General features: G+C 45.7%; 1 protein-coding gene across 1 annotated transcript in view; it reads right to left on the reverse strand.

Moving 5' to 3' along the window:
* Positions 1 to 20,026, reverse strand: part of KIF19 (kinesin family member 19) — a 40,941-nt gene that overhangs the window by 18,264 nt on the left and 2,651 nt on the right. The window contains exons 2-4 of the mRNA XM_063456334.1: positions 19,758 to 19,838; positions 8,181 to 8,291; positions 3,781 to 3,868 (exon numbers count right to left, since the gene is read on the reverse strand). Of these exons, the coding sequence (XP_063312404.1) occupies positions 3,781 to 3,868; positions 8,181 to 8,291; positions 19,758 to 19,838 (280 nt within the window). The remainder of the gene's footprint in view (positions 1 to 3,780; positions 3,869 to 8,180; positions 8,292 to 19,757; positions 19,839 to 20,026) is intronic.

Genomic DNA, 20,026 nt, shown 5'->3' on the forward strand with positions numbered 1-20,026 from the left:
CCTCTCTGCCAATCCATTGCTGCCACCACCCTCTCTGCCAATCCACTGCACCACCACCCTCTCTGCCAATCCATTGCTGCCACCACCCTCTCTGCCAATCCACTGTTGCCACCACCCTCTCTGCCAATCCACTGCTGCCACCACCCTCTCTGCCAATCCACTGCGCCACCACCCTCTCTGCCAATCCACTGCGCCACCACCCTCTCTGCCAATCCATTGCTGCCACCACCCTCTCTGCCAATCCACTGCTGCCACCACACTCTCTGCCAATCCATTGCTGCCACCACCCTCTCTGCCAATCCACTGCGCCACCACCCTCTCTGCCAATCCATTGCTGCCACCACCCTCTCTGCCAATCCACTGCGCCACCACCCTCTCTGCCAATCCATTGCTGCCACCACCCTCTCTGCCAATCCACTGCGCCACCACCCTCTCTGCCAATCCATTGCTGCCACCACCCTCTCTGCCAATCCATTGCTGCCACCACCCTCTCTGCCAATCCACTGCACCACCACCCTCTCTGCCAATCCACTGCTGCCACCACCCTCTCTGCCAATCCATTGCTGCCACCACCCTCTCTGCCAATCCACTGCGCCACCACCCTCTCTGCCAATCCATTGCTGCCACCACCCTCTCTGCCAATCCACTGCGCCACCACCCTCTCTGCCAATCCACTGCGCCACCACCCTCTCTGCCAATCCATTGCTGCCACCACCCTCTCTGCCAATCCACTGCGCCACCACCCTCTCGGCCAATCCACTGCTGCCACCACCCTCTCTGCCAATCCACTGCGCCACCACCCTCTCTGCCAATCCATTGCTGCCACCACCCTCTCTGCCAATCCACTGCTGCCACCACCCTCTCTGCCAATCCACTGCGCCACCACCCTCTCTGCCAAACCACTGCTGCCACCACCCTCTCTGCCAATCCACTGCGCCACCACCCTCTCTGCCAATCCACTGCTGCCACCACCCTCTCTGCCAATCCACTGCTGCCACCACCCTCTCTGCCAATCCACTGCGCCACCACCCTCTCTGCCAATCCACTGCTGCCACCACCCTCTCTGCCAATCCACTGCTGCCACCACCCTCTCTGCCAATCCATTGCTGCCACCACCCTCTCTGCCAATCCACTGCTGCCACCACCCTCTCTGCCAATCCACTGCTGCCACCACCCTCTCTGCCAATCCACTGCGCCACCACCCTCTCTGCCAGTCCACTGCTGCCACCATCCTCTCTGACAATCCACTGCGCCACCACCCTCTCTGCCAATCCACTGCTGCCACCACCCTCTCTGCCAATCCATTGCTGCCACCACCCTCTCTGCCAATCCACTGCTGCCACCACCCTCTCTGCCAATCCACTGCTGCCACCACCCTCTCTGCCAATCCACTGCGCCACCACCCTCTCTGCCAATCCATTGCTGCCACCACCCTCTCTGCCAATCCACTGCGCCACCACCCTCTCTGCCAATCCCCTGCGCCACCACCCTCTCTGCCAATCCACTGCTGCCACCACCCTCTCTGCCAATCCATTGCTGCCACCACCCTCTCTGCCAATCCACTGCGCCACCACCCTCTCTGCCAATCCATTGCTGCCACCACCCTCTCTGCCAATCCATTGCTGCCACCACACTCTCTGTCAATCCATTGCTGCCACCACCCTCTCTGCCAATCCATTGCTGCCACCACCCTCTCTGCCAATCCACTGCGCCACCACCCTCTATGCCAATCCACTGCGCCACCACCCTCTCTGCCAATCCATTGCTGCCACCACCCTCTCTGCCAATCCACTGCGCCACCACCCTCTCTGCCAATCCATTGCTGCCACCACCCTCTCTGCCAATCCACTGCTGCCACCACCCTCTCTGCCAATCCATTGCTGCCACCACCCTCTCTGCCAATCCACTGCGCCACCACCCTCTCTGCCAATCCACTGCTGCCACCACCCTCTCTGCCAATCCATTGCTGCCACCACCCTCTCTGCCAATCCATTGCTGCCACCACCCTCTCTGCCAATCCACTGCGCCACCACCCTCTCTGCCAATCCACTGCGCCACCACCCTCTCTGCCAATCCATTGCTGCCACCACCCTCTCTGCCAATCCACTGCTGCCACCACCCTCTCTGCCAATCCATTGCTGCCACCACCCTCTCTGCCAATCCATTGCTGCCACCACCCTCTCTGCCAATCCACTGCGCCACCACCCTCTCTGCCAATCCACTGCGCCACCACCCTCTCTGCCAATCCATTGCTGCCACCACCCTCTCTGCCAATCCACTGCGCCACCACCCTCTCTGCCAATCCACTGCGCCACCACCCACTCTGCCAATCCATTGCTGCCACCACCCTCTCTGCCAATCCACTGCACCACCACCCTCTCTGCCAATCCACTGCTGCCACCACCCTCTCTGCCAATCCATTGCGCCACCACCCTCTCTGCCAATCCCCTGCGCCACCACCCTCTCTGCCAATCCATTGCTGCCACCACCCTCTCTGCCAATCCACTGCGCCACCACCCTCTCTGCCAATCCCCTGCGCCACCACCCTCTCTGCCAATCCACTGCGCCACCACCCTCTCTGCCAATCCACTGCTGCCACCACCCTCTCTGCCAATCCACTGCTGCCACCACCCTCTCTGCCAATCCACTGCTGCCACCACCCTCTCTGCCAATCCATTGCTGCCACCACCCTCTCTGCCAATCCACTGCTGCCACCACCCTCTCTGCCAATCCATTGCTGCCACCACCCTCTCTGCCAATCCATTGCTGCCACCACCCTCTCTGCCAATCCACTGCACCACCACCCTCTCTGCCAATCCACTGCTGCCACCACCCTCTCTGCCAATCCACTGCGCCACCACCCTCTCTGCCAATCCACTGCGCCACCACCCTCTCTGCCAATCCACTGCTGCCACCACCCTCTCTGCCAATCCATTGCTGCCACCACCCTCTCTGCCAATCCACTGCGCCACCACCCTCTCTGCCAATCCACTGCACCACCACCCTCTCTGCCAATCCACTGCTGCCACCACCCTCTCTGCCAATCCATTGCTGCCACCACCTTCTCTGCCAATCCATTGCTGCCACCACCCTCTCTGCCAATCCACTGCGCCACCACCCTCTCTGCCAATCCATTGCTGCCACCACCCTCTCTGCCAATCCACTGCGCCACCACCCTCTCTGCCAATCTATTGCTGCCACCACCCTCTCTGCCAATCCACTGCTGCCACCACCCTCTCTGCCAATCCATTGCTGCCACCACCCTCTCTGCCAATCCATTGCTGCCACCACCCTCTCTGCCAATCCACTGCGGCCACCTTACCGTGCAGCTTTACATTCTGCTGGGTCACACATTGCCACAAGGCAGGGCCACTAACTGGAGCATTCTCTGCATTGACATCACTGATATCACCCAGTATGATATCAAAGTCCAGGCTTTAAAAATATTCAGAACACTCTCATTAAATTCCGAGACCGGGGAGATAGGTGGCCTCTCTCTAACAGTGGCTGGTGGTCTTTCTCTATCAGTGGCTGGTTGTCTCTGTCCAACAGTGGCTAGTGGCCTCTCACTATCAGTGGCTGTCCCTGCTTCTAACACAAAACCCTCTGGTCCTAGACACTTGGTGAGCACCAGAGATAGATGTAAGATCAGACAGGACCACTGATCTCCCTAGCCAGCCTCACCTTGAGATGATCATGGCCCACAAAGCATTTGCCCATTTTCCCCAATAGCCAGACGAGCCGGAGGAGGGGTAATAATATATTTTCCTATCTTCTCACCTGTAGGACCGTAGGCGAATACGGTGGCATTGTATCCGGAGATGACGCCTTCGATTAGGCCTTTGGTGGTGAGCCGATACACAGTTTCCTGCAAGTTGGAAACAGCTGGAGTTATTAGTGTGAAACCTGAACACAAGGGGTTAAAATACATCCAACAGACATTAACTTTTATTTAAAAATGTATTTGGGTTAATTATCAAAGTTTTCATTGTTCAAAGCAGATCTAATCACACCACAAACTGATGGACATTCGTTTTTAATGTTGATTTATTTAATCCCGCAAGGAAAGGTAAACCAGGTTTATACACTTTATTTAATGGGATGACAGGAAGGTACACGATTCCATTATTACATTAGTAGGAAACGTTGGCTCACACACTACATGTATGTTACAGAGTTTGGGCTTTTAAATGAAATCCATATTTCGTGGAATCGTGTTTTTAAAGATCTGCAGGAAAGTTTATTCTCTATCTGCGAGAGGAACGTTTTGTTTTTTCACGCAGGGATTGACATTATAGAATGCAGTTTATTGTAATCCATTGAAAGCCAGAGTCACGCATTGTCAGGTCTTTTCATTCGCTCGAGCAGGACTCTCCCGCTGTGATGTCTTTCTGACTCTGTGTGCGGATAGCTAGTAAAAGAAGAGAGAATTTCTATTCATTGTGCCAGTTCCTGGAAGAATAACAGGGTTCATATAATTCTCATCTAACCAGTTCTTGTGTTCACCATTCCCCAGTGACGGGGCAATAAGGCCGACACAGGAGAGGCAGAGTCCAGCAGGTTAATACAAGTAAAGGGGTAACAGGATCCAGAGCACAAAGACGCAATGCGATCTCTCCGAGGAGGTAACTTTATCTGCCGTGTGTTACTCGCTCCACTTTCTGAGCTCACAGGGTCTCAGCCAAGGGCAAAGATGGCCTCACAAAGACAGACGGAAAGTGAGAGTGAAGCTTAGAATAAACTAAAACAAACAGCAACGAGATCCGCAATCTGAGAGCCAAGGTGGAAACATTAGTCAGGACAGGGAAAATCAGAGCGGGCACGGAACAGGCAGTTATTCAGTTTATTAACTGAAACCGATTACGGCAGATCTGTCACATGTGAACCCACCATCACATGAATTCTACCATTTATTATATATCGGAAACCTTTCTGCATTGCTCGGGTGTTTGTACATAATGTCTCTCGACACAAAGTCATTCAGGTTCCTTATGGTTCCGTGTAAGGCAATAAAGGGTTAATAGAAATCGCTTTATTATGTAGGAATACCTCTAATCTATCTTAATATATGTTCCCTGTTACAGCTCTCTGGGAGCTCAGGCTGACCGCTCAGCCAGCGAATAGGATCCAATGGAGCCGCTACCGATTGGGAATCCTGAAATACTGTGAACAAATTAACTGGCTAAGCGTTGTGGTATTTGAGGTCCATAACGGCCGCCATAGGTACACAAAACAATTGTCTATTATCTTTAACCTTGTTTTTTCTTAACCGTTTTACCTTTCTACATAAATATTTTGTGTATTCTAATCTTATTTGGAAAAAATCTTGTAATGTATCTGAATGCCAAACTTAAAGAAAGAATAAAAAAACAAAAACCACTCGTCTAGGTCCTCACACCAAGATTGCTTCTTCTCCCAGTGATTCTATCACCGTGAACGGACCATGTTGGATCTTCAGATAATCTGATTCCGTTCCACGCCTTCAATACAAATATCACTGGCTAGTGATTCCTCTTACCAAAAGCTCAACATCTCACGGTTCCACTACCAGTATTCTACCATTAACCCGTGATACCGTTTACAACACACCTCTCTCTACGACCCCCTTTACAGGGACCCTGAATTACAGCGCTCTCTTTGTTTAACAATATCGAACCACATCTGTTGTGTCTCATTCCTAGGTGAAACCTCATTGCAACTTGCAACTCTGTTCCCTCAGGACTCGGCCTTCGGAGCCCAACTCTTTGCAAACTCGAACTCACATGGCTCCAATTAACTCTCTGTATGCAGACAAACCATAGTCACCCCTAATCCTCCATCCGAGGCCTCCATTTTATATTGCTGGGTAGGATTTCCAAATGATTTAAGGTTTTTGGATAAACTTATTATGAAATTATTTCATATTATGAAAAAAAAATATTTTTTTTTATATTTTGAGGAAATCATTTTAAAGGTTTTCCCAAAAATATTAAATCATTTGAAAAGCGTACCCAACAATATTAAATTGACGCCCACGTCGGCAAATCCAATTAATATTAATTCACTCATTTTTTTAAAGCTACATTTTGACCCACTATCATCCGGGCGCTGCCTCGAAATAAACGCTAATTTCTTTAAGTTTCTACTTTGCCACCAAAGGGTTAAATATAATTAGCGAGGACTGCACCAGGGAATGATCATCAGAGACACCGATTCCTGGAAAATATTGTGCTTTGATGTTGCTGCCACCCAGGAGACGCGTATATAGCAGCTGAGCACTCTGTATTATGTCTCAGTATTGAGCACGCTACGCGGAGTAGAACACGGACAGAATCTGCAAACAGACATATTATGGATTGTAACTGTACGGAGCGTTAATTAAATGACACACCGTATTAAAGGGTTTCTCCAGCCCTTCCCCACTGATGATAGAATAATGCCGCATTGGCAATATTCTATCAGTTCCCCATTACAAAAACGCTCAAAGTGCTTTTCTAATTAAGTTTACTTACCTTAATCCAGAGCTGGGCAAAGCTCCTGGCTCCTGTCTGACATCACGGGAGCCGCACTGAGGCTAAAACAAAGCCTTTCATTGGACCATATAACTGGCTCATGGCGCATGCACATCCTATGAGCCGGGAAAGGGGGGGGGAAAGTGAGTTAACGTGGGGAGGGCGGGTACTTTAAAAAAAAAAAGAGCCTGCAAGGAATAAGCAGTTCCGTGCACGCTGCGGATAGGCGTATTTTATGGCATTGTACTGACAGTAGGCAGCGCAGAACATATAAGTGTTCCAGGACACCTAAGTCACATGTGCTTGGTGGGGTGGGGGAGGGGGAAACCTGTCCCCAGCCCACGAGTGGTAATGACTCTGACTCCTACCACCATCACAACTTCAAAAAGCAGAACTGGTTATGGTGGTTGGCGTAACCCTTTAAGGCAGTTCTAGAATTTGGAACTTGTTTAATTATTTATATATTTCCTTTTATTTGGACGTTGGGTCATTCTGTGCAGCTTTGTATTAGAGCATACCTGCATTATCCCTTTCACCAGAGTTTATAAGACTGGCAACATTTTCGTAGTCATGACTTTATTCACACAACAATTTAAAGGGACACTCCAGACCAATAAAGCAGTTTAGCTTGCTGAAAAGCTTCATGTTTTATGAGTATGTTCTCTTTTTGTATTTTACTAAGGTACAAATTTCACTGGAAATTGGCATATTTATAAATTAACCGGGTTACACTCCCCGGCTGTCAAACAGAGCACCTGCCTTGTACAGACTTCTCATTAAGCTGCATTGGGCAGTCTGTGATTGGACAGCCACAGAAAGGCTGGGCGGGGTTAGAAGGGGAGGGCTTGCAAAGACTGCAGACAAGAGATCTGAAGCTTCTGCAAGCGGTTTTTAGATATACACTGAGTGAAAAAATACAGAATTAAATGCATGCAAGTTTTTATTTGAGTATATCTTCTAAACAGTATTTTTATTTGGGCAGTGGGGTGTCCCTTTAAATATTTGCAAACTATTTATTGATTGATTTATAAATAAAATTCACAGATCGTCAGGGTATTTTTAGCAGTTTATTAATAGCAATTCTAATATTAATGCACTAAACCATTAGAATCTACTATAATCCGCTAGAATCTATATACTGTATGCAAAAACGATGAATCTAAAATAATAAGAATGGATATATTTGATGTTTCCTGAATTTGCTGAGAATCTCCAGTCTTTGCCGCTTCGGGCATTTTTTACCAAATGAGGAATTGATTCCTCACCCAGTTATGTTGCTAATTTAAGCAGTGATTTCGGAGAGCAACGAGCTGGAGGTAATAGTGCGGATTCATGACATCAGCATTGTTATTATTGGAGAAAAAATGGAAACACAGCAAGGTGGGGTGGGGGGTTAGGGCAGAACAGGTGGACTTAGAGAACAAAATAATTATAGAAAACAGAAACCCTACATTTTGCCCCAAACACGTGGGAGCCTGTAGTGATATTGGGGTGTTTTCCTGGATTCAGTGATGTAAACCTGGATACCTGTTCTATCAATTCCAGACGGAGGGTTATAAAGGTTTTCGCAGTGTTCTCCCACCTCTCGTTTATCGTGTTTGTCATTGTTTTTTTAACGGTTTTATTTACCCATTGTATAACAATGAGGAATGTGTTGGAGGTTTAAAACCTCCCATAACAGCATTGTACCTGCGTCGCAGTGTAATCAAACGCCACATCGAACACATAGGACTTCTCTCGGGAACGATTGGCTCTCAGGATGTCATCGGGGTCCTCCATCGGGTCCATAAGAACCACCATCTGCAAGAAGACAGATTTCAAACACATCATGAGCGGAGACTCACACTCGATCCTGTTTAGCTGAGCTGAAATCTCACAGATCATCCTCTATAATAAAATTAAAAGGTCAAACAGTGATGTAAACAGACTTAGCCGCGACACATACTGATCAGAAAAAACCCTTCAAATAGAACGCTCTCTGGGCCAGGACACAGCCCAAATTCTGGTTATCATAAAAACTAAGAAACCGAGAGTCTTCAGCCAACTTTCTAGAGAGTTTTATTTTGAAATAAAGAGATCCGTCTCTTCACTAGCTTTGTAAAAGCAGGGCCTCCTTCACCTCTAAATTCACAATTCTACAATAAAAAAAGGTGCAGAATAGGTTGGCGCTATACAAATGATTTTAAAAAAACTAAACACAATGGTTCCTGAAAAGGATCTCTTGGTTTCCAAAATTTTCTAGACCCGTGGAGTTACCTTCCTACCCTGTCACTTGGTTCCGATTCCTCACTCTGCCCTTCTTGCTGTGTGTTTACACCCCAACTGCTCTAATTTGTAAGCTCTTACAAGCCGTGTACCCAACAACCTATCATTCCTGTCAAATTGTGTAATGGTTTGTCACATTCAATAATTTAAAGGGACACTATAGTCACCAGAACAACTACAGCTTATTGAATTTGTTCTGGTGAGTAGAATCATTCCCTTCAGGCTTTTTGCTGTAAACACTGTCTTTTCAGAGAAAATGCAGTGTTTACATTACAGCCTAGGGCAGTGATGGCAAACCTTTTTGAGCCCGAGTGCCCAAACCGCAATATATGCCAACTTTTTTTTTCTCAAAGTGCCAACACTGCAATTAAACCTGAATACTGAGATTTAAGTTTAGAAAAAACAACTTGTACCGTTGTTCAAACTAATTAAAGGACCACTCTAGTGCCAGGAAAGCATACTCGTTTTCCTGGCACTAGAGTGCCCTGAGGGTGCCCCCACCCTCAGGGACCCCCTCCCGCCCGGCTCTGGAAAGGGGAAAAGGGGTAAAACTTACCTTTTTCCAGCGCTGGGCGGGGAGATCTCCTCCTCCTCTCCGTTCCTCCCCGTCGGCTGAATGCGCACGCACGGCAAGAGCTGCGCGCGCATTCAGCCGGTCACATAGGAAAGCATTCATAATGCTTTCCTATGGACGCTTGCGTGCTCTCACTGTGATTTTCACAGTGAGAATCACGCAAGCGCCTCTAGCGGCTGTCAGTGAGACAGCCACTAGAGGAAATAGGGGAAGGCTTAACTAATTGATAAACATAGCAGTTTCTCTGAAACTGCTATGTTTATAAAACAATTAGTTAACCCTAGCTGGACCTGGCACCCAGACCACTTCATTAAGCTGAAGTGGTCTGGGTGCCTAGAGTGGTCCTTTAACAACTTTTGTTTTAAAAGAAGAACACAACAGAGAGTTCAATGATACAAATTTTAAATAATGATATAAATAGATAAAATTAAGCTTATATTTATTAGTATCTCCAACAAATGCAATGCATACACACAGACTGCTGAACACATACACACACCGTCCGCTAAACACATACACACACCGTCCGCTAAACACATACACACACCGTCCGCTAAACACATACACACACCGTCCGCTAAACACATACACACACCGTCCGCTAAACACATACACACACCGTCCGCTAAACACATACACACACCGTCCCCTACATACACACACCATCCGCTAAATACACACACATCATCCGCTAAATACATACACACACCGTCCGCTAAATACATACACACACACCGTCCGCTAAACACATACACACACACCGTCCGCTAAACACATACACACACACCGTCCGCTAAATACATACACACACCGTCCGCTAAACACATACACACACACCGTCCGCTAAACACATACACACACCGTCCGCTAAACAGATACAGACACAGTCCGCTAAATACATACACACACCGTCCGCTAAACACATACACACACACCGTCCGCTAAACACATACACACACCATCCACTAAACAGATACACACACTGTCCGCTAAACACATACACACCATCCGCTAAACACATACACACACCGTCCGCTAAACACATACACACACACCGTCCGCTAAACACATACACACACCGTCCGCTAAATACATACACAAACGGTCCGCTAAACACATACACACACCGTCCGCTAAACACATACACACACACCGTCCGCTAAACACATACACACACCATCCACTAAACAGATACACACACTGTCCGCTAAACACATACACACCATCCGCTAAACACATACAGACACCGTCCGCTAAATACATACACACACACCGTCCGCTAAACACATACACACACCGTCCGCTAAACACACACACACACCGTCCGCTAAACACATACACACACACCGTCCGCTAAACACATACACACACACCGTCCGCTAAACACATACACACACCATCCACTAAACAGATACACACACTGTCCGCTAAACACATACACACCATCCGCTAAACACATACAGACACTGTCCGCTAAATACATACACACACTCCGCCCGCTAAACACATACACACACCGTCCGCTAAACACATACACACACCGTCCGCTAAACACATACACACACACACACCGTCCGCTAAACACATACACACACACCGTCCGCTAAACACATACACACACCATCCACTAAACAGATACACACACTGTCCGCTAAACACATACACACCATCCGCTAAACACATACAGACACCGTCCGCTAAATACATACACACACACCGTCCGCTAAACACATACACACACCGTCCGCTAAACACATACACACACACACACCGTCCGCTAAATACATACACACACACCGTCCGCTAAATACATACACACACACCGTCCGCTAAATACACACTCACCATCCGCTAAATACAAAAACACACAGTCCGCAAAATACACACACAGTCCGCTGAGTACACATACAGACAGACTGCTGAATACACACACATACTGCATTGGGGTGCAGTGTATGTGTTTATGTGTAAGGGTGTGGAGTGGTGTGTGTGTGGGGGGTGCTGTGTGGGCGGGTACGGTTGCTCTGTGTAGGGGGTACGGGTGCTGTGTGGGGGGTACGGGTGCTGTGGGGGGTAGGGGCGCTGTAGGGGTAAGGAGTGCTGTGGGGGTAGGAGTGCTGCAGGAGTAAGGGGTGCTGTGGGTGGTAGGGGTGCTATGGGTGGTAGGGGTGCTGTGGGGGTAAGGGGTGCTGTGGGGGTAAGGGGTGCTGTGGGTGGTAGGGGTGCTATGGGTGGTAGGGGTGCTGTGGGGGTAAGGGGTGCTGTGGGGGTAAGGGGTGCTGTGGGTGGTAGGGGTGCTGTGGGGGTAAGGAGTGCTGTGGGGGTAGGGGTGCTATGGGTGGTAGGGGTGCTGTGGGGGTAGGGGTGCGGTGAGGGTAAGGGGTGCTGTGGGTGGTAGGGGTGCTATGGGTGGTAGGGGTGCTGTGGGGGTAGGGGTGCTGTGGGGGTAAGGGGTGCTGTGGGTGGTAGGGGTAAAAATACAAAACAAAAGACCTATGGCCGCGTGCCAACAGAGCGGGCCCGGCGTGCCACCTGTGGCACGCGTGCCATAGGTTCGCCATCACTGGCCTAGGGATACCTTCACTGGCCACTCCCCAGATGGCTGCTAGAGATCCTTCCTGGGTCACGGCTGCCTAAAATGCATCCAAACATTCAGTATCTCCTCCCTCTGCATGCAGACACTGAACTTTCCTCATAGAGATTCATTGATTCAATTCATCTCTATGAGGAGATGCTGATTGGCCAGGGCTGTGTTTGAATCATACAGTAAGATGTCGCTGTATTTATGGAGGCATGAGGGGCCCAGGGGGGCTAGATGGTGGTTTTAACACTAAAGGGTCAGGAATACATGTTTGTGTTCCTGACCCTATAGTGATCCTTTAATATCAGTATAATTGTAGTTAGCGCTCTCTGTCATACACATACAGAGTTATTTACTATAGTGGGAATTCAATAGGAATTTGAAATATTAGAAAGCCCAGCTGACGTATAGAGGTTCTCCAGTCGGGCAATTTTCACCTTAAATTTAAAAGTCACTTTGAATTCTCAATTTATTGAATAACCCTGACGGACAATAAAATACATCATACGGGCAAAGCATCCATACGGTCTAAGATTTTGAAGTAGGTGGGATTAGCATGAGCATATGGTTACTTTTTTGTGACATAAAGGGAGAAAAATCTCAGTATTTTCATTAATATTTTAAAATGGGCTAATTATTTATATTGCAGTAAAAATAACTAGGTAAATCTAGGTTAAAAAACAAAACCGTGCCTTGATAAGTTTATACCTCAAAGATAAAGTTCCTGATGTGTGGTTCTGACAATCTCCTATTTATTAGGGGGGGGGGGAAATCACAAAGACCGTGGACTGGGAGCCACCTCCTATTGGCATCAAAAGGTCATTGAGCGACTCATACAATAAGTTTACATTAAATCTTTGTGGTTTGAATACTAACCGGGTTTTCAGCTCAACGCATCGAACGTTGCTTGATGACGTGTGGTATTGATGTGTTAATTGGGGAATTGGTAAAACTGTGAGGACTAACGCACTCATAAACTTATCATCGGTGTAAAACCTCTCTCTTACACCATTAGGAGAAGTAGATCACTGTTCAAAAAGGGATTTCCATTTTTAAACATTTTTTAACTCCCTCTTTCATTTACGAATTCAGTTTGGCGATGAGAGCGACAAGCGAGGCACTCCCACATTTTGGCAAAGGGTTTCGATAACGAAGAAAGAAGCCGGATATTATTGAGAGGTCTCTGCGAAGACATGTGGGTACATTACAGAGGCTGAATTCCTGAACCTCTCATAAATGCCAACGCTGTCCCAGATAGAATGCCAACCCGAACAGACGGACTCTGTAATGTTACCACGACTGGGACGGGCTCACAGACAATGGCAACGTTCTCCTGGAGTCCACAGGTGGCATTATCCAGCTTCTGATCTGGAACAAAGTCGGGAATTTAACTCAACACCAATCATTAAGCTGGGTTAGAAATGTCCCCGTCTCTGTACGGCAAATTCCAATGAATAGATCGGGTTATTATCTGATGGACCCAGCGATTGGTACATGCCCAGCTGCAATCTTCCTGTGTTTTAATAACATTTATATTGCAGCTCTTACAGAACAAAATATGGTTACAGCAAAACCAAATATTATTCTTACCATAAATCTTTTAATGTATGTGATTGTCATCTTGTGATATAAAATTGATTAAAATAAATAAAATGTCATCTCTGCGCTGCAGGGAGCATGGATCTCGTCATATAATGATCGAACAGATATCACACCTTAGGGGTAGCGGCCCTATAATGACAGTATACCCGTGGCTGGACCTGCTTTGCAGTGCACAGTAAGTGCGATTTTAGGGCAGAGGGAGTGTGAGGAGGTGAGGATAATTTGCTCAATACTCTTCGATAATCACACAGCTAATTAAATGTGTACTTTCAGAGATATTAGATTTCAACTCTGGTGCTTTTTGCAAAGAAAACTAAAATGCAAAATGTAAACGGTTTAAAGTTAAATGCTAATAAATGTACAAATATAATGAATTATGGTTAGCCTTATCTAAGAGTCCATTTAATAACACGGAAGGGGTGTATCCACATGGCTGTGAATAAAGCACTCAATGTGGGCCCTTAGCGGTGAGAGCTCACTGAATTAAAGGGACACTGGAGACACTTTAACTCTTTAATCTAATAGAAGTGGTTATAGTGTTTGGATTCCTCTGGTGCCATCCCTCCATTCACTGTTTTTAATGTTTTTCAACGCTAAACAAGAGTCCCCAGCAGCTCCCCCTCTGTACGTCTTGGATTAATAAGGAAAGATGGGTAGCTGTGATTGGCTGAGTGTCAGCTGACCGCTTTCAGCCTATTACAGCGCCCATTGCTGGTATGAATTGGTATGGCTAGAAGGAAGTGTGTAATCTCTGCCTTAGCCACACCTCCAGTGTGGGCAAAGCTATGGATCCCTCATTCAGGAACTATAACCACTTCCATTTGATGGAATGGTTTAACACTGAATGGAAGGACAGCGCAAGGGCCTCCTGGCACTATAACCACTTCAATGAAATTGAATGGTTTAACACTGAATGGAGGGACAGCGCCAAGGGACTCCAGGCACTATAACCACTTCAATGAAATGGAATGGTTTAACACTGAATGGAGGGACAGTGCCAGGGGACTCCAGGCACCATAACCACTTCAATGAAATGGAATGGTTTAACACTGAATGGAGGGACAGCGCCAGGGGACTCCAGGCACCATAACCACTTCAATGAGATGGAATGGTTAAACGCTGAATGGAGGGACAGCGCCAGGGGACTCCAGGCATTATAAACACTTTAATGAGATGGAATGGTTTAACACTGAATGGAGGGACAGTGCCAGGGGACTCCAGGCACTATAACCACTCCAATGAAATTAAAAAGTTTTAACACTGAATGGAGGGACAGCAAAATAGTTATAGTGCCTACAGTGTCCCTTTTACGCCCTGTTATACTTCTCCTGGGATATAATTTCATTGAAATGAAAGAGATGGCGATTTGTGAAGCAGAGTGTATTTGATCGGTGTTTAGGAGGAGGTTTCGGGGTACTCCTCTCCAGGTTACTGCACCTTAAAGACTTCTCACCTGCCATATGCTGAGTCTCTATCAAAGGCCATCAGAGCGTGCCAACGCTGACAGCAGGGAATGCAGCTCCGGATATATAATCCCAGACAGACTTAACTTCATTATTGTAATGTAGGACAGCCCTGTCTAATGAAGAATAGCTAAAAAGAATATAATAGGCAACCTTTATAACATCGAATCGCACTACACTCACTGTTATAAACAATCCGATAAAAATAAAATAACTGATAATTAAAGAATAAAACGTTAATATCCCAATACTGCATAACATGCAAAGGCCAGTAAGAGACTCCACCAATCGGAGGCTCTCATCTTGTCGCAAAGTTGTTATGGTGCTTAGATTGACCCTTTAACCCTTTAACTATCCTTCCCATCATTTAAAGCTTTAAAATAAACGATGATTTAACATTTCAGGAAATCAACAAGGCATGGGAAATTTCACACTCAGATATCTGGACAGAGACAAATTATCTCCCAACTGTCGGGGATTCAGTGACCCAATCCCGAATTTCAGATTCTGTGTCGCCATCATCTGTTAGTTCCTGGATGTCAGCTCTGCGCAAGCACATCACAAAACGCACTTGCGCTTAGCTGTATAAGTGTGGACTGCCCTGCGTTAGGCGGTCAGTCAATGAAATGATAAAAGTGAAATGCCAAGTTTGAAAAGGAGCGTGCGATTTCCTGTCTAACACTAAATATGTGACAATTTAAAGAGGCCAACCACATGGCCAAGGGGTTCGAGCTCTTAAATCGAGGATATAAGAATGATGCAGTGATATAACTTTTATTGTCATTTATTATAAACCAATTTGAATTTATATACACAGATCAGCTTATTGTTATTTATACGTGTATACATTCACATTGTTTTTTAATAAATTACAATAAAAGTTATATTTTTAAGAGACAGTATTATCACCACATCGTTCTTATTTGAAAATAATCAGATACTTTATTCGTGTCGTGAATATAAAATATTGAAATTCACTTCGAATTGCAGACAAATCTCATTTTAGTGAGTTTGCAAAGTTCCTGTAAACACGGACGGGGTTATTCTGTAAACGGTGAATTGTGGATAAAGTGAGATTTATTTTCCATAAAGATAATCCCCAGTTTTATTCCCAGCAGGCTGTACACACGCTACACCTGGTGCAGGTATGTGCTCTGTGCAATGAACACCCCTATCATTTCATCTAATTAAACCCCTATCTCCCAGCTGGCTCCTGGGGCTGTTACCATGGAAACTCTGTTCTGAGTCAGCCACTGATGCAATGTATCAAATGCCATCTGGGCTTCTGTCTGTCCCTTAATCTTCTCCCGTCTAACTCTTTGTGATCCGTTTTAATGGACCAGATTACCTGTCTAGGGAGGTGTCACTTAATCCTCTGAGTCTGCAAAGAAATGTCTCTTTTCAGTACTTCCCTTCTCTAATTAACAGCAAAGTCCCACATTGATTACAAATGGATTAATTGTTACAGTCCTAGCACTTAAAGGAAAACTGATACTTCCCAGGGTTTTATATTATCTTTACTTATCCCTTATATCAAACACATAAGTATTTTAGAGACATACCTCCCAAGTGTCCCTATTTAGCAAGGACAGTCCCTAGTTTGGACCCAAGTCCCTCTGTCTCTCCTTTCTCTCCTAATGTCCCTCTTTTCTAGGAGCTCCATATTGTTGGTGTGTCTGAGAGTATAACAGAGCTCCCCAGTAATAATACTCCCAGCAATGTGTCTGAGTGTATAACAGAGCTCCACAGCAATAATACTCCCAGCAATGTGTCTGAGTGTATAACAGAGCTCCACAGCAATAATACTCCCAGTAATGTGTCTGAGTGTATAACGGAGCTCCACAGCAATAATGCTCCCAGTAATGTGTCTGAGTGTATAACAGAGCTCCACAGCAATAATACTCCCAGTAATGTGTCTGAGTGTATAACAGAGCTCCACAGCAATAATACTCCCAGTAATGTGTCTGGGTGTATAACAGAGCTCCACAGCAATAATACTCCCAGTAATGTGTCTGAGTGTATAACAGAGCTCCCCAGCAATAATACTCCCAGTAATGTGTCTGATTGTATAACAGAGCTCCACAGCAATAATACTCCCAGTAATGTGTCTCAGTGTATAACAGAGCTCCACTGCAATAATACTCCCAATAATGTGTCTGAGTGTATAACAGAGCTCCACAGTAATAATACTCCCAGTAATGTGTCTCAGTGTATAACAGAGCTCCACTGCAATAATACTCCCAATAATGTGTCTGAGTGTATAACAGAGCTCCACAGTAATAATACTCCCAGTAATGTGTCTGAGTGTATAAAGAGCTCCACAGCAATAATACTCCCAGTAATGTGTGAGTGTATAACAGAGCTCCACAGTAATAATACTCCCAGTAATGTGTCTGAGTGTATAACAGAGCTCCATAGCAATAATACTCCCAGTAATGTGTCTGAGTGTATAACAGAGCTCCACAGCAATAATACTCCCAGTAATGTGTCATAACAGAGCTCCACAGCAAAAGTACTGCCAGTAATGTGTCTTTAAGCTAAAATAATTGTTTACAAATCAGTCTGTGTAAATAAGATACATTGTTCTCCTAAATAACATTTTTGTTCTATAAATTGCTATTAGCCAAGTCGAGGACAAGGACCTCCTGGCACTAAAATAACACTATCCTGATGAAGTTGTTATGGTGCCTAAAGGTTCCCTTGAAATATAAAAATAAATAATATCCGTTGGTTCATTGTAGTGAACGTTTATCCTGTATTTCCGTGGCAGGACGCCGATAAGTCAGATTCTGGGAAGCAGTTCTAGTTTATATTAGTAACAGCAGGGACAGGTGGCAGACTGACTGTGCCCTGCTGCCGTTGGACAGCTATGGGTTTGCTGGGAAAGAAGACGCCAACCTGGCCTGGTACTGTATTGGTTGTTAGATTTGTAGAGGCGACCAGCTCTGTAATGCTTGGGGCCCCTAGTGTCACGTCCCTCTGCCCAGAAATGTGTGGAGGAATAGGTGTGTGATTATGGCGACATTTTGAGTGTCACCACTTTGTGTTATTTATCCCACAGAGCCGGCACACCCACAGTATGCAGGTAGGTAATTCTCCGCCCAGAGAGGTTATTCTGTTACATACACCCAGTGCCGTTACATCAAGGTCTGATTGAGATGAACAGGGCTGTAACAAATCACTGGAATCCTGTTAACAACGACTTATTGATCCAGAGAGAGAATCCGATTAGCATTCCAGACCCCAGATGGAATTAGGAAAAAAGTCACTTAAACCTGGTCACCTGGGTCTTATTTTTGGATAAATATCTACAATGGGGGTTTGCGACAGATTTAATTCGACGAAGATGAATCATTTTTCCAACCTGTGCAATTATCTATTTAATCTGGATGGGGGTATAAGACAAAGCTTTTCATTTAGCACTAAGCTGCCTTAGATGTTATACATATCACATGGTACACAATGGTGGAAGAGTGGTATTTTTATCACTGATCAGATGTATTTCCATCATGGACCAGCAGAATAGACGCTCCGCAGAGCTTTTACCTCTCTTAGTGCTATGGTACTGAATTCGCTTGACCTATGACCTTTCGGTGTTTGGCGTACAACGCCTCACAATATATTACATGTTGGTCTGTGTTGTGGTGACTTAACCTGGCGATGACCCATGGCAGACGTATATTAACTACCTCTGACATTTTCAGCATCGAGATAATTAACGTGTTCATAGAAACATGGCCGCCAATGACAGGATAAGTCCAAGGTCCGACACTATTAATAGCGCAGATACTTAGACACACGTCTGCTGTTTACATTATACATACAGAACGCACCTATCAAACACAGGAATTATCCACTTAGCGCTAATGAGTAGCCGACAGAATTAACGTGAACTTTGTAACCCGCAGAAGGAAAAATAACTCGAGCGTTGTTTCACGCAGGGTACTAATGTTATATAAATAATGAGCAGACGGATAAAATCTCACACAATGCTTTATAAAAGGAGTCTGCGTCTGATTAACGGTGATGTAATATGAGGAGAGCAGCATTATACAAACACACAGCCATAATATAATCATTTATACAGAATAATATATTTATCATACAGTCATACACAGAAATATGGAGCATTGCAGTCACAGAGTCACATACACAGGACGGATAGAATACAAACACAGGGTAATAAGGTATCACGTGTCATAGGACAATATAGAGAACAGTATAATTCGCTGTCATACAGGACTGTATGAGAACACAAAGAGTTACATAATGTCACACAGAACGTGTTTATGGAACTGAAAACAAGTCATAATATAACGCAGAATTATCGCCCTGCTATATGACAAGACGGGACTGAATCCCAACACACTAAGCGATATCACATTCCAAACTAAAACATATAATAACATACAGAGCTGCATGGAAATATGGAGGAATTAAACACAGCTATGCAACATGCCAAACGATATTAAAGGCACAATCTGGTCACCAGCACAACACTCCAGACCCCCAAAGCATTTCAGCTTTCATGGAACAGTGACTCACTGGCTCACTGCACTGCCCTGCTCAGCTCTAAAGTAATGATTGGATATCAACGAGAAATGACACACTAGCAGCCAAGGAGCTGCTAATCAAAAAAGCAATTGACATTTTGTAGTAAAACAAAGAATTATTGCTCAGTAAAATTAACATGAAACAGTAAAACATACACAAAAAAAGGGTGTGTCATACTATCCCAGAGAGTGCCTGTAACATCAGAATGGTTACATTGCAGACAGTACCTGCTCATCCACTTTGTGGGCAATGATAGTTGCCCCTTCCACCAGTTCGGTCTCATTGATAGGCCGGACACGGAGAGCGACCTGTGTAGGAAACAGGAGGGAGATTAGACACAGTTACACTATCCAAGGCTGGACACATCTTTCTTTAACAAGAAGCAAATATTTATTGAGTACCCAGGCGTGCCAATATTTGTTTATAGTCAACGGACTGTAATTAACTTTTTAATCTTAAGATTTTGGAAAATTATAATAAAATGTTTTTTAAAAGG

This window comes from Pelobates fuscus, chromosome 5 (assembly GCF_036172605.1).
Source record: "Pelobates fuscus isolate aPelFus1 chromosome 5, aPelFus1.pri, whole genome shotgun sequence".
NCBI classification, from domain to species: Eukaryota; Metazoa; Chordata; class Amphibia; order Anura; family Pelobatidae; genus Pelobates; species Pelobates fuscus.